Source organism: Macroventuria anomochaeta (genome assembly GCF_010093625.1).
Source record: "Macroventuria anomochaeta strain CBS 525.71 unplaced genomic scaffold BU25scaffold_52, whole genome shotgun sequence".
Taxonomy (NCBI): domain Eukaryota; kingdom Fungi; phylum Ascomycota; class Dothideomycetes; order Pleosporales; family Didymellaceae; genus Macroventuria; species Macroventuria anomochaeta.
In genome coordinates, this window is record NW_022985413.1 from 99973 (window position 1) to 112042 (window position 12070).

The 12070-nt window shown below is 49.9% G+C and overlaps 2 protein-coding genes across 2 annotated transcripts; one reads left to right on the forward strand and one right to left on the reverse strand.

Moving 5' to 3' along the window:
• Nucleotides 1-1589: 1589 nt before the first annotated feature.
• On the reverse strand, nucleotides 1590-3783 carry BU25DRAFT_353876 (multicopper oxidase; the record flags this gene model as incomplete). Its single annotated transcript, XM_033703482.1, has 7 exons — nucleotides 1590-1775; nucleotides 1830-2060; nucleotides 2111-2547; nucleotides 2666-3065; nucleotides 3114-3314; nucleotides 3361-3447; nucleotides 3499-3783. 7 exons carry the CDS (start codon nucleotides 3781-3783, stop codon nucleotides 1590-1592), a joined length of 1827 nt encoding a protein of 608 aa, XP_033555884.1.
• Nucleotides 3784-5761: 1978 nt separating this feature from the next.
• BU25DRAFT_415881 (uncharacterized protein) lies at nucleotides 5762-6513 on the forward strand. Its single transcript, XM_033707638.1, has one exon. The coding sequence runs from the start codon at nucleotides 5832-5834 to the stop codon at nucleotides 6045-6047; it is 216 nt and encodes a 71-aa protein (XP_033555885.1). The 5' UTR covers nucleotides 5762-5831; the 3' UTR covers nucleotides 6048-6513.
• The last annotated feature ends 5557 nt before the right edge of the window (nucleotides 6514-12070 follow it).

A 12070-nucleotide genomic window follows, 5' to 3' on the forward strand; every position in this document is an offset into this window, starting at 1 on the left:
AATCTGAGAAGAGAGCCGCGATGAGGTACTCAAGGATGCGGCACTCGTTTTCCTTGAAGCGGTTGGCTCGAAATTGAAAGCAGAAAGGACAGAGTCGCGCAAGCGAAAGTTTGCACCTGAATCGGGAGACCCCGGGCGCCTTCCTTCACTGGTCAACGATCTCTTCGCCAAGCTGGACGCAGGAAGTGAAGAGAAAGAAAGGGTCCGCTTTACTAAAAAGCGAAAAGCTTTAACAAAAAATTGACAGGTACGAGGAGGAGGGTTATGCAGAGGTGAATATATCGAGTTCACTGTTGAGAAAGGAGATCTTGGGTCTTGGGGGCTCAAACTCGAGTGCGCAATCTGAATGGTCGTTATCTGATCGAAAAGCGTGGATTTCTCCATTAATCCAAAGGGCGGAGTGATTGCATCCTATACTTTCGTTTGTACCAGTGCACAGAGCTGCAACATACATATGCTTTCACTGTAGCTCGATGTGTGTCCTTCCTTTCTTCTGTCCTTGCGTTGACAAGCGCAAAAACTACGCTAATTTGACCAGCTGTCTTTCGCCGATTCCAACGCCGACTAGTTGCAAACCTCTGCCGTTGCGCGCCTGTCTCGACTATGGAGCACCGGATGCCTGTGGAGACAACAGTTGCGGTAAAATGATCAGAAAGCGCAGGAGCATCTAGCTTCATACGAGGCAGAATTGGCTGCGAAGCGAAAGGCTGAAGAAGAGGCTGCCGATAGAGGAAGGGTAAAGCAGAAAGTTGCAGCTTCCTTAGCTGCGTCCAAGAGCGCAGCCGAAGATTTCAAACAGCGAGTGGTAGAGCAACGAAGATGCGAAGAATAGCAGAAGAAAGACGTGGCAGAAAGAGCTGAGAAGGCACGCGCAGAGCGAGAGTTCAAATATTTACAAGAGCTCGAAAGGCAGCGGGTCCAATAGAAGAGGGAGAAGCAGTCCAGAATCTCGCTAGCGAAAGAGCACGCACGCATAATGCATGATAACTACGCCAGAGGAAGACATACCTTCTCGATGGACATTTTGTCGAACTTGGCTGGCAGAAGAAGTCCGGATCGGCGACCTGCGACTTCTGCGACACAGTCCTCCGGCAATACCACATGGCGTGTCCGACCAGTGGCGCAACCGGCTGTGAGTCTTATGACGCGACTATCATTGTACACTCCAGCTACATCAACGAACAACAAGGCTGAAGCTCCTCAGTGGAATTACGCTGGCAAGAAGACAGGCAAGAATCATCCATCTGTCGTATCAAAACAAGTAGGTGCGCAGCGACAACGGCCCTCTCATAACTTTTTCTCGACTCTTGATGATAACGACGTCGACGAATAGCAGCAAACTCAAACAGGCCATCGGAGTTGCCCTGTTGCCGTTCATCGAAGATGAATGACTCGAGATCGCTCTCTAGGAGGTCTTACTGACGCAGCGCGGATATTGGGATCGCTTATGGGCGTGCGTGAGCTGTTTAGTTTAGGTATGAGCGTTTAGAAGCCTTCGAACATGAACAGATCGAAAATGGATGTGTGTGTGTATGTGTGTTCGATATATACATACCGCGAAAAAACATCTCATTACAGCATCATACAAACTATATTCCCGAATCGCCCTCGATCAGGATACCATTAGGCCAGTGCTCCGCGTGGTACTTCTGCCAGTCTGCGCAACCTTGCCGCATAGCGCCGAGGTTGCCGTTGCTCTTCAAAATTTCGTCTTTCCTCTCGACGAACTGGACACCAAGGCCTCCAGAGATGTGGAACGGGATGTGGCAGTGCATCTAGAATGTTTCATTAGCACTGATCTCTGTGTCGTGCTTAGTTGTGGAACTTACCAGCCATGCGCCGGGGTTGTCGGATTCGAATGCGAGCACAAGGTATCCAAGCGCAGGGAGCGTAGCCGTGTCGCGTCGAATTGGGTTATTCATATTCAGAGTTGAGATGTCGCCATTCCAAACAGCATTCGCTTTCTGGGCCAAAACGAAAAAGTCGTGGCCGTGCAAATGGATGGGATGAGGAACAGGGGGCGCGGTTACGTTGTCTTGCTGAATGACCCAGTATTGCCACTATACAACATTAGATCCAACCACCCTCCAGGAATCGGAAGGTTACTTACTGCATGCCCTTTGTCGCCGACTTGGAACACATTCTCAGCCTTGCCCCATGTCTCGTTACCAGTGAAGCCCTCGAAGACTGTCTGAAGAGTGGGCTTGTCGAGGTCAATCAACATGGGTACATCGTTGACCTTCCACTGAACAAGATCGCTCCCGTTGAAGCCTCCTGTGTCAGTAAATGTGAGCTTCAGCTCCTCGGGAACATCTTGAGGAACATTTGTTTTAACGTAAGGGACGATGACCTCGTCGTAACACCCAGCGGGTAGAGGCGCGGCAGCAGTCGAATTGGGATTGACCTCGTCGGCGCCTGCGTAACGAATGATGCTTCCGAGGTTGGCAGCATTCGCGTTCGGGCCGTCACAACGTCCACCTGTGCCGACGCGAAGCCAGTAGTTACCAACAGACTGGGTTGCGTTGATAATGACGTCGTACCGTTGTCCTGTTAACCGGGTGGCGGGTCAGTGAAACGTTGCTAGTGTGTTTTGAAGTTTACAGTTGGGGTCTGCTGCATGCAAGCGTGCATATTCGCGTGGGAGATGAAGTTCGGGTAAACTTACCAACTGCAATGTTGAGGGAGGTCGCCTGGAAAGGCTCAACAGGAACGAAATCTGCTGCAATGACTGTGAATGGGTGGCCGTCGATGCCAACATGGACCCAATTGTTAATGCCCATGTTCACGAGGCGGAGTCGGTGAGTCTTTCCTGGTGTCAAAGTAGTGACCGCATACTGACCTCCTACAGTTGACGTCATGGATCCGTTAATCAACAGATTGTTCGCCGTTGGTGGTCCCTTTGCATGGAGAGTTGCATGATTGACTGTGAAGGTTGTTGCGTGGAACCAGTCGCTGAATGGCAGAACACCAAGATCGAGATCGTAATCGCCTGTCGCGGGTCCATGAATGACAATCGGACCAACCAGGCCATCTCCGTATTGGACTGAATAATGCGAATGATACCACTGCGCTGATTAGAGTCAATAGGAATATTCGTGAAGCGTTCAACTCACTGATGTGCCATATTGCGTTGCTTTGAATCGATAGACCTTGGTTCCCCCTGGAACGATTGGGCATTCCGTTAGGCCGTTGGTGCCATCCATTTCGTTCGAACCAAGCTGTCGCAATCCGTGCCAGTGGATACCGGTTCCGTTGTTCTCAAGATAGCTGGTGACTGTAACCTCAATCTCGTCTCCCCAATCGGCCTCGATAGTCTATTCTAGTAAGTTTGCTGTGCCACAATTTTGATTTTGCACTTACTGGTCCTGGATACTGGCCATTGAAAACCGACATGGGTCGCTCGAAACCATCTGGTGCCATTGTGACATTCGTAATTTCAAGGTGGTACTACAGGGGTCAGCACATGCAGCTCAAACGTATATTGCCTCAGCAACTCACTTTCCTGACTACTCCAGTTGTGGGCCATTGGAGATCCATGTCAGTGTCAACATTGTAGTTGCCTTTCCAGCAAGATCTCGCTGCCGGTCCATGGTTGCAGCCTGTCGGGTAGCCATCATCTCTTTTGGTAACACTCTTCGCTACAGAACCGGAATAGAGACCTCTCTCTTTCCATGGTACTTCTAGACCAGAAAGTGCGCCGTTGCTTGATGCGCCCGGTAGTGCCCAAATTGCTGAGGGCACAAGTGCCAGGAGAGCTGTTGCTTTGGCGATTGTCGAGAGCATTATGAAATTATTGAGGTGTAGTAAATGAAAGTATGAGTACAGCCGACAGTGCCTACAGCACCTGGGAAGCGAGTGCTACGATCTCAAATATGAGAAGGTAAATTGTGAAGCGGCCTGAACTTCGTGGTGTGGGTGGGATAAGGGGAGTATAATATGCTCGCGGTTGCCTGCCCTGATTCCCTTGTAAAAACGCTGCGATGATCAGTGGACTATCATGGCGTCGCTAGATGGTGTGGAGAGCTGACACCAATAGCAACCATGCCCAGTCTCCCATCTCGTCATGGATACGATGTGCCGCAGGAAAACGGCCCAAGGGTGTCTAGTCTGGGAAACTCCGATGATGCATAGTAGAAATTCTTTGTTGATAAGTGGTCTTATTTCCATACACTTTCGGCACCCAACTGGATATTAGATGCCAAGCTAGGTATCTCAAGCCGTGACAGCAGGACTCTCCTGCATAGCACGGGACGAGAGAACTAGGCGCGGCGTAGTGCTGAGATGGCTGTCCCTGGGAAATGCTGTGATGAGTACATGCATGTTGTCCGTGCGGAAAGTGGGGAACGTGCATGCAGCCGCCTGCGAGGGTTGATGCTGTTGGTGGGTTACACATAGTCATCCGAGCTCTTGAATACGTCAAAGAGCTTTGCCCGATAGTTCGATGAGCATGCTGCTGTCAGTCAGCGGAAGGGTCGTCGAAGAAAGCTCCTTCAAGGACGGGTCGATCTCCACGTCTAGGTCGAATTAGGGTAAGACTCGCTTGTAGATCCCTGCTGTTGGGAGGTGGCGTGCCGGAGCTTTTGAGGGGAGCCGACTGTCAGCACCGAGCACAGCATCACCACCTGATAGCGAGCCAATCCGACCCACAGGTAGAGCGGTCTGAAGAAGACGCCACACGAAACTCAACGTAAATCTTTGTCATGTTGTGGCGTCGTGGTGATTTGTACCGAGGAACTGAGTTCAAGGCATCCCAGAGAGCCGGGCTGACATCTGTAAACAGGGTAAACAACCTGCCGATAGTCGAAGTCTCGGTCAAAGAAGTGTATGGTAGTTGTTGGAGATGTCATTTGCGTGATTTCCATCTCCTGAGCATGGCCTTGAGGAGATGGTATGCACATCAATGGCGGTTGATCGGTCTTCAGGGAAGCTCAAAGGATGAAGATGCTCGCGCCACATCGCGGCTACCTGTCAGCCCAACAAATATCATACTATGCGCGCTGTAAGGCATACTGCAGGCGACAGCTCAGGCGTCTCTCTTTGCCATGACATCTGGCAAAAATCAGCCGTATGAACGAATTATGCGGTATACATTGGCAGGTCTGACACACCATAGGTACCTTTTGACAGGCGGTGAAAACGCCACAATATTGGAAGGAAGGCATGACTTCTCTTACGTGCATGAGGAAGTGAGACAGTTGTCGCTCGCTTACGCGCTTCGATGTAGCACTCGGTGACGAGCAAAGAAGGCGAATGCAGCCTTGTTCTCGTGCCCAAGTCGTACTGAAGACCTCATGTGGTATCCAGATCACACCACCAAATCAGTGGCAGACGGCTATCTTCGGTCTCGTGGAGGCTTGCCACAAAGCACAGTTCGCGTGATGTAATTCCCCGCAGCTCGCCGGGCGGGACGACCCGCATTCTGAGATCGTGGATCGTGGTTGACTGATCGTGGTTGACTGATCGTGGTTGACCAAGTACAGGTTGAGTGAATATCCAGAGTCATGGAGCTACGAAGGCCTCGTAATTATATCTGCGTGGAGTCTTCGGACTTTCAGTGCGTCGGCTTCGCTATTCCCAGCTCAACGCAGGGCGTACTACCAGGGTAACTTCTGTCAAACTCCTAGCGCGAAAACTCTATGTCCGGTCGAATAATTGACGAGGCCGCAGTAGTAAACATAGGCATCTGAGGTGAGCTGTCAACCAGATGTTGGGGAACTACAGGCATGTAACTGCCTGATGTCTCGCAGGTGCTCGTATTGACAACAATAGGGCGAGCTGGGATACAGTTTCAGGGCTGTGTAACATCAGTGACACGAGGAAATCAGCACCCAATGGACAAAAAGGTACCTGTGGCTTTAGCATTGTTGACCTTGTCCCACCTCATGGAAGGGGCCGCAGCAAGATTGGCACAGTCGTGTTTGAAATTCCATGGAGATGTGGTTTTTATACTCAACGAGCATCTATACAAAGGACTCAGGGGAACGTACCACAAGGGTGAGGCTGCAGGGCTTCGGTCAAGCTTTAACAGTGGTGTCTTGTTTGGGTAACTAATTATGTTAGGGTACCACTAACCGCTACCGCCAGGTACAAGCATTCCGGACAATAGAACCACGGAACCGACCAGACGATCTCGAAATGCAGCTTATACCATTACAAACTTCTTAAGCCACGACCCACAGCACTGTGCAAAATGCGGTAGGGAGATGCGATGCGAATGCGTCAGGCGCTGAACTATATCCTCAACTCATGACGACATCAGGAGTGTGTAGGAATCTCCTCCGACGTTAAGAGCTAATGCTATGCAGAGATCGCCATGGAAATGACCACTGTGTGCCTAATGGTGGGTCAAGCAGCCTGGAATGTAAGAGAGAGCGGATCCAACATTCGACATCAGGAGTACCGGAGCTCGGCTCCGCAACGTACGCTACCCCATACCTCTTTAGCGGCGAGCTTTTACACCCAACATGATTGTTGCTCGATTTTGAATCTGCTACACTGACTGACAGAGCAGACAGGGTGTAGCCTCTTCTATATTGGTTTGCCTTGCTGTTCGCCAGCAGTTGGGTCACTCGCAGGCGAGGTGAGGTCGTTTCCCCGCGATTGCCGCATCATGCACGCACTGGCCAGAAAAGGTTGGGTCATCTTGCTAGTATCGGAGCTTGCGGATACTGTTGAAGAGCCTGCCTGACCGTTTCCATAATCGCTAGGACCTTTTCTTCTTGGTGGCTTTGGCCCATGACCTGCAAGCCAACCGGAGATCCGTGGAATATGCCCCTGTCATCTGCAAGATCTATGTCAGCAAGCGCAACTTTTAGCTAAATGTGAGTAGCACTAATACATCTTCCAATTTTCCATGTTCTTCTCGTTCCGTAGACTATGCTGAAATAGCTCGGGGCCCAGAGACTGGTCAGTAGAAGTAACTGGAACAGCACCTATCGTATAGTCAACAAGGTTTGGGACTGCGGTATATGCTTCTATATGTCAAGTTGTGCCTGAGAACAAACAAAAAGTCGTACCGTAGTGCTTAAACGAACCCTCAAGTGCTGCGGTATGTGTAGCAACGGGTAGGATCACTCTATCGACAACTCGTCCACCCCTTGTAGGTTTGGACGTTGACTTCCAATACTTGTGGTAGTTACGTACGTAGTCGTTTTTCGTCTGACATAACTTTCAGAACTCCGTTGTCGGTAGTGGATCACTCTCCTTGGCGAACAGTTCTGACAGCTGAGGTATAGGAGATTCGCCGCTTGCTTGTACTGCATCTCTCACAAGTTTACCAGCTGTGGAACCTAGGATCTGGAATTACACACTAAAGTCAGAGAAGGAGCCGAGCGAGGATACATGGTTGAGATGATTTAATATACCAACAGCTTGCTCCTAGTTCGATGAGGAGGTGGCTGCCATTTGATGACTTCACAGCCCTGTTGCAGGAGTGCTTCTGTCACTACTCGCATAGCTCCTTGAACAGGTGGATGCGGGTACATTTCTTCTTCAGTAGCCATGACTGTAAAGACAAGGCGTCCGTCGCGCTGACAAAATTGGCATATCTGATCAAGCGTGCTCTTGTACACATCGTCCCTCCAAGGTAGGTCGATCACTTTGTGGTCATCTTCCCACACCTTGCAGTTATATCCCACTTCATGATCTGCGTCAACGATACGCGATTGGCGCACATCGGACCAACAACACTATTACCTATCGGCAGACCAGGTAAACTATGTGCAAGACCGGTTGCGGAGACGCGACTGAAGCTCGGCCGCAACCCCAGAGGTTGCTGAAGATGGTTGGAATCCGAACAGATCCTGCGATATCAGCGTCCCATCCGAACGGTGACCCTCTCAACGCCAGCAGAGCACCTTCCCCTCCGGAAGCTCCTCCCACCTGTAAAGTTCTGTTGTACAGATTGAGAGTCGAACTGATGATGTTGTTCGTCGATTCACCGATGAACACGGAGGTAGGCACGTTCGTCTTTACGGAGACTATAGCCCCAGCCTGTTTGAGCTCTGCACCAGGAGTCCTTCGTCATCCTTAGTCTTCGTATCGCCAATCCAGCTATCGTAGCCCCGACGCTGTCAAAACCTTCGACATGGAATCTATCTTTGAGGCTGATGGGGAGGCCATGGAGCGGACCGACGGGCTGTCTAGTGGTGCGCAGTACGGAATCCAAAAGTTCAGCGCTTTCATAGGCCTCCTTAAAGCGGATTTCTGTGAGACAGTGAGTCTGTTGCTGATTAGTGATGTTGTCTCTGTGTTCGGAGCTTGTGACAGAAAGCCTCCATGGTCTTGACCGCAGTCCAGGTTGAGCACTGCACATTCTTCAGAACCGTTAACGCGCCCGCGGCTGTAATTTGTTGCTCTCGTGCATCTAGAAAGGTGGTGACGAAGGAGGTAACATCCTTAAAGTTCGTCAACGGATGGTACATCGATATTGTTCAACCACCATTTCAGAGGGATTGCTTCGAGCAGTGATATTATGACTTGCAAAAGATCCTGACCCCCCTGCTTTTCTGGTTACTACATACACTAGGCATACACTAGGTGGGACTTTCGGGAGTAAGAGATGACCGGGGGCACCGGAGGGGTATATATGTGGGTGCTGGACCCTGACCCGTACCTTCACCACCACTCACAGCCTGTAATATCGCCAAGCCTGTCATCATACATAGCATCATTGCTACCACCTCTACCATCTTGCTGTCACCACTACACATTGCCTGCTCTCTCCTATCACAACGCTGGAATCCAAACATACCATGCCTCCAACTATCAGATCCAGCAAGCTATTGCGATCACATTAATACTAATATTAGCCCTAAGGACAACAATGTTGTGTAGGGACTGATTGTACTCGGAAAAACCGGGGGGTCAGTATCTTTTGCAACTCACCGATACTCTTTTCAAAATGGCAATTTGCTGCCAGCCCCTTGCACTATTGGACATGGGTTCAGAACAAGGCGAAAGAAAGACTCGCGGGGCATGTCCCGTTGACTTCAGAGGTGTGCACACCATGTACCTTTGTAACCACGTTGCTTAAATCACAGGATATCCTATTGTAGTAGGCACTGCCCGATGGCAAGTGCACTGACCTCCGAACTGAGAGCTCGAAAAACAACATCATCGAACAACAACACAGATAGCAAAACAATCTTTGAACACTGCTTCCAACCAACACTGCTCATGCAGTTACAACCTTCGTACTTACACGCTCAACTAGCGCAGCCGAATGTGGCCTGAAGCGTTCGAGACCACACAATCGCGATCTGCGAATGTGCCCCACCTGCATCAAATGAATTCCAACTCCGCAGGTATTACCATCGAGAACCCGGAAATTCGATACGACCTCGAAATCCCATGAAAATCACCAACCGCCCTTGCTTCAGGTGTGTCTAGCAACGTCGCAGTCCGATCTCGAAATTTCTGGTCAGATCAACGATGAATTGTCTCTGGCGTTTGATTGAGAAGATCTTCGTCACAAAACTTTCCTATTCGTGAGCTGCTACGAGCCAAGACAACAAGAGGTTTACCTCCAGGGGCGTGGAGATGTCCAAGAGGTGTGATGAGAGGATATGGGGATGTGAGTTGACTGATATTGTTGATGCTACTGTGAAGGAAACAGATTCTATATATGGCGCAGGTATGCGCAGGTGCTGACGTAATGAGCTGGCCATTGAGATGGGCGATAGCTCCATTGGACAAGGTGATCAGACATGAGATCAGCGAGATGTGATTCAAGATTGGTGGAGAAATGCTCCGGTAGGGCTACCAATACACATAAAGTTTTTCCTGACTCCATCTCTTTAAAGATTTACGCAGATTGAGCACCCTACAAGCGTAGACATTACGAAAATGAGTCCTGCGGGAGGTTTTCAATTTGTCGATGGTGATGTCCGGAACGCTGGCAAGCGAATCGAAACAACGCACCGAAGGAAACCAATCTCTACAATATTTGTTTCTCCGCTGCACTGCATCTCTTCCTGACCAAACGCCAGTTCATGGAAGAAGCATCTCCAGCTGAACTTGGTCCGCCTCATCCATCATTGTGCTACAGAAGAAACCGGCAAAAACATGCTCTGGCTCTTGTCGGACTCAGGAAATCAGAATCAAGTAATCAGGCGTGACCTCCGCTAGCACTCTTGTGGCACCACTCTGAAGGCCTCCAGGGTCCTCTATTAAGAGCTAAGGGCCGTCTGCACTGATTGCTCCAATTCTGGAGTTCAATGAGGAGGATTGGTAACGTGAATGGCCATGTTCAAGACGCACTGCACAAGGCCTTGTTTCCGGGTTTCTCGATCGCGCGAGAGTGTGGGTAGGTCCATCTGCGATATTTCATGGCTTTGCTGAGAACACAGACGAAAATGATCTCGAAGCTAAGATACTTCAAATCCTCGCCAAACCCTGGGTATCTTGAGTACAGGTCTAGTCGCTCTAAACGCTGCAACAAAAGACCAAACAACCAAAACGCCGGCTCTATATACTGTATTGCAACCAAAATAATGTTGGCTAATTTTTGAGAGAGTAAAATAATGAGGAGTATCGAAACACCTTTGTCTGCAGTACTCGTAATACTGTCACCGTATGCCCTTCAATGTGGCTCATTGTGGACTGCTTGTGTCGTTGTTTGTGGATTGACGAGTGCACTGAAGGCCTATCCTTCCAAGTCGATTCGCAGATCTGATTGTGTTTTTGAGTCTATAGGTGCGCCTTCGTAGCCCCACAGGATGTCTGACATGATTTGGAGATCCATCGTGTTGTCTTGTACGAGCATTGTTGCCCGGCAAGACCAATCTACAGTGGGACTAGAGCCTTTTGTTGATGGGTCGTTAATTTTAAACGGACTTTCCGCTGTGGTGATAGTCCAGAAACGGTCTTATCTCTTGTCTTGAGGGATTGAGTCGACTGAGCCGGAGGTTGGAGTGGACCCATATCGAATCCGCTAGCTTGCAATTGCTGTAGGATACTGTTGACTTTGCTGTCATTGAGATATCGGTCTTGCAGATCTCGCACAGCCCTTATGATAGACAACTTCTGGTCTTCGAGCGCTGCGATGTGACTAATGGTCATGTTAGTTTGTTGAACCAAAGATATTTCCTCGGACATTCATCAAGGGCAGGCGTACCTCCTCGAAAGTTCTTTATCCATAAGTTCCGCGTCCGATCCTGCAAACGACACCGTCTCTTTCGCAACGAATGCAGGGTAATCGGCCATTGCACCTCACCTATTTGCCGCTGCAGCGATCGTGTGCTTTCCTGGCCCGAGTGCGCATCTTTTCAGATGCTTTTACATCTATCACGGTTAGGGTACTCCTGTCTGTCGTACCTCACCTGCCATGAGAGTGACTGCCACGTCACATTAGCGTTGTTTACAGCTACTCACCTATACATCCTGTTCGTAACTTCACCCATATACAACCTCGGTTCAATCCTTTAATTCTTCCCACATGCGTACTGTCCACGCTCCCCGACAACATCGGTGGCCACAACCTTAGGTTCTGGTAGTATCATGAACATTTCTGCAGCTGAACAAGATGAGGCCTCGTCTTCGCAACTTGCCCTGAGTTTTGTAGGTAGAAGGCTGTCAGCGTCCAGCTCCACTTTCTCCTGGGAACGTTAGCTTGCGCGTTGTCTGGCTAATTCTTAACGTGAGGATACGCTTCCGGCAGTCATTCACCCGCATTTGCTCAACTGTCATAGGTAAGTTTCAAGCCACCGCAAGGATATCCTTTCTTGGCTCCCACGAATATCCTCACTTTTGAATTTCTTCACTTTGAAGTTGTCGCGGCCCCGCAGCGATACAATAAGACCGACCTTTCTGACCCTCGGGTCCTAAAGGTTATATATACCGCAACAGACGTTATCCGAGCGATCAAAAAACCAGCTGTGGGTGAACACGAAGAGGAAATTACCAGCCAATCGGCTCACGCCGTGACCTGGGAGGGATAGTGACACCACAGCGGCAATGGCTACTTGTTCTTCTTGTTGCGAGTTGCGGCAACGCCAGCATAACCAAACCAGTGATGTACGAACACTTGCGAGCCAACAATCGAGGGTGAAAGGTACATAAGAAACGCAGC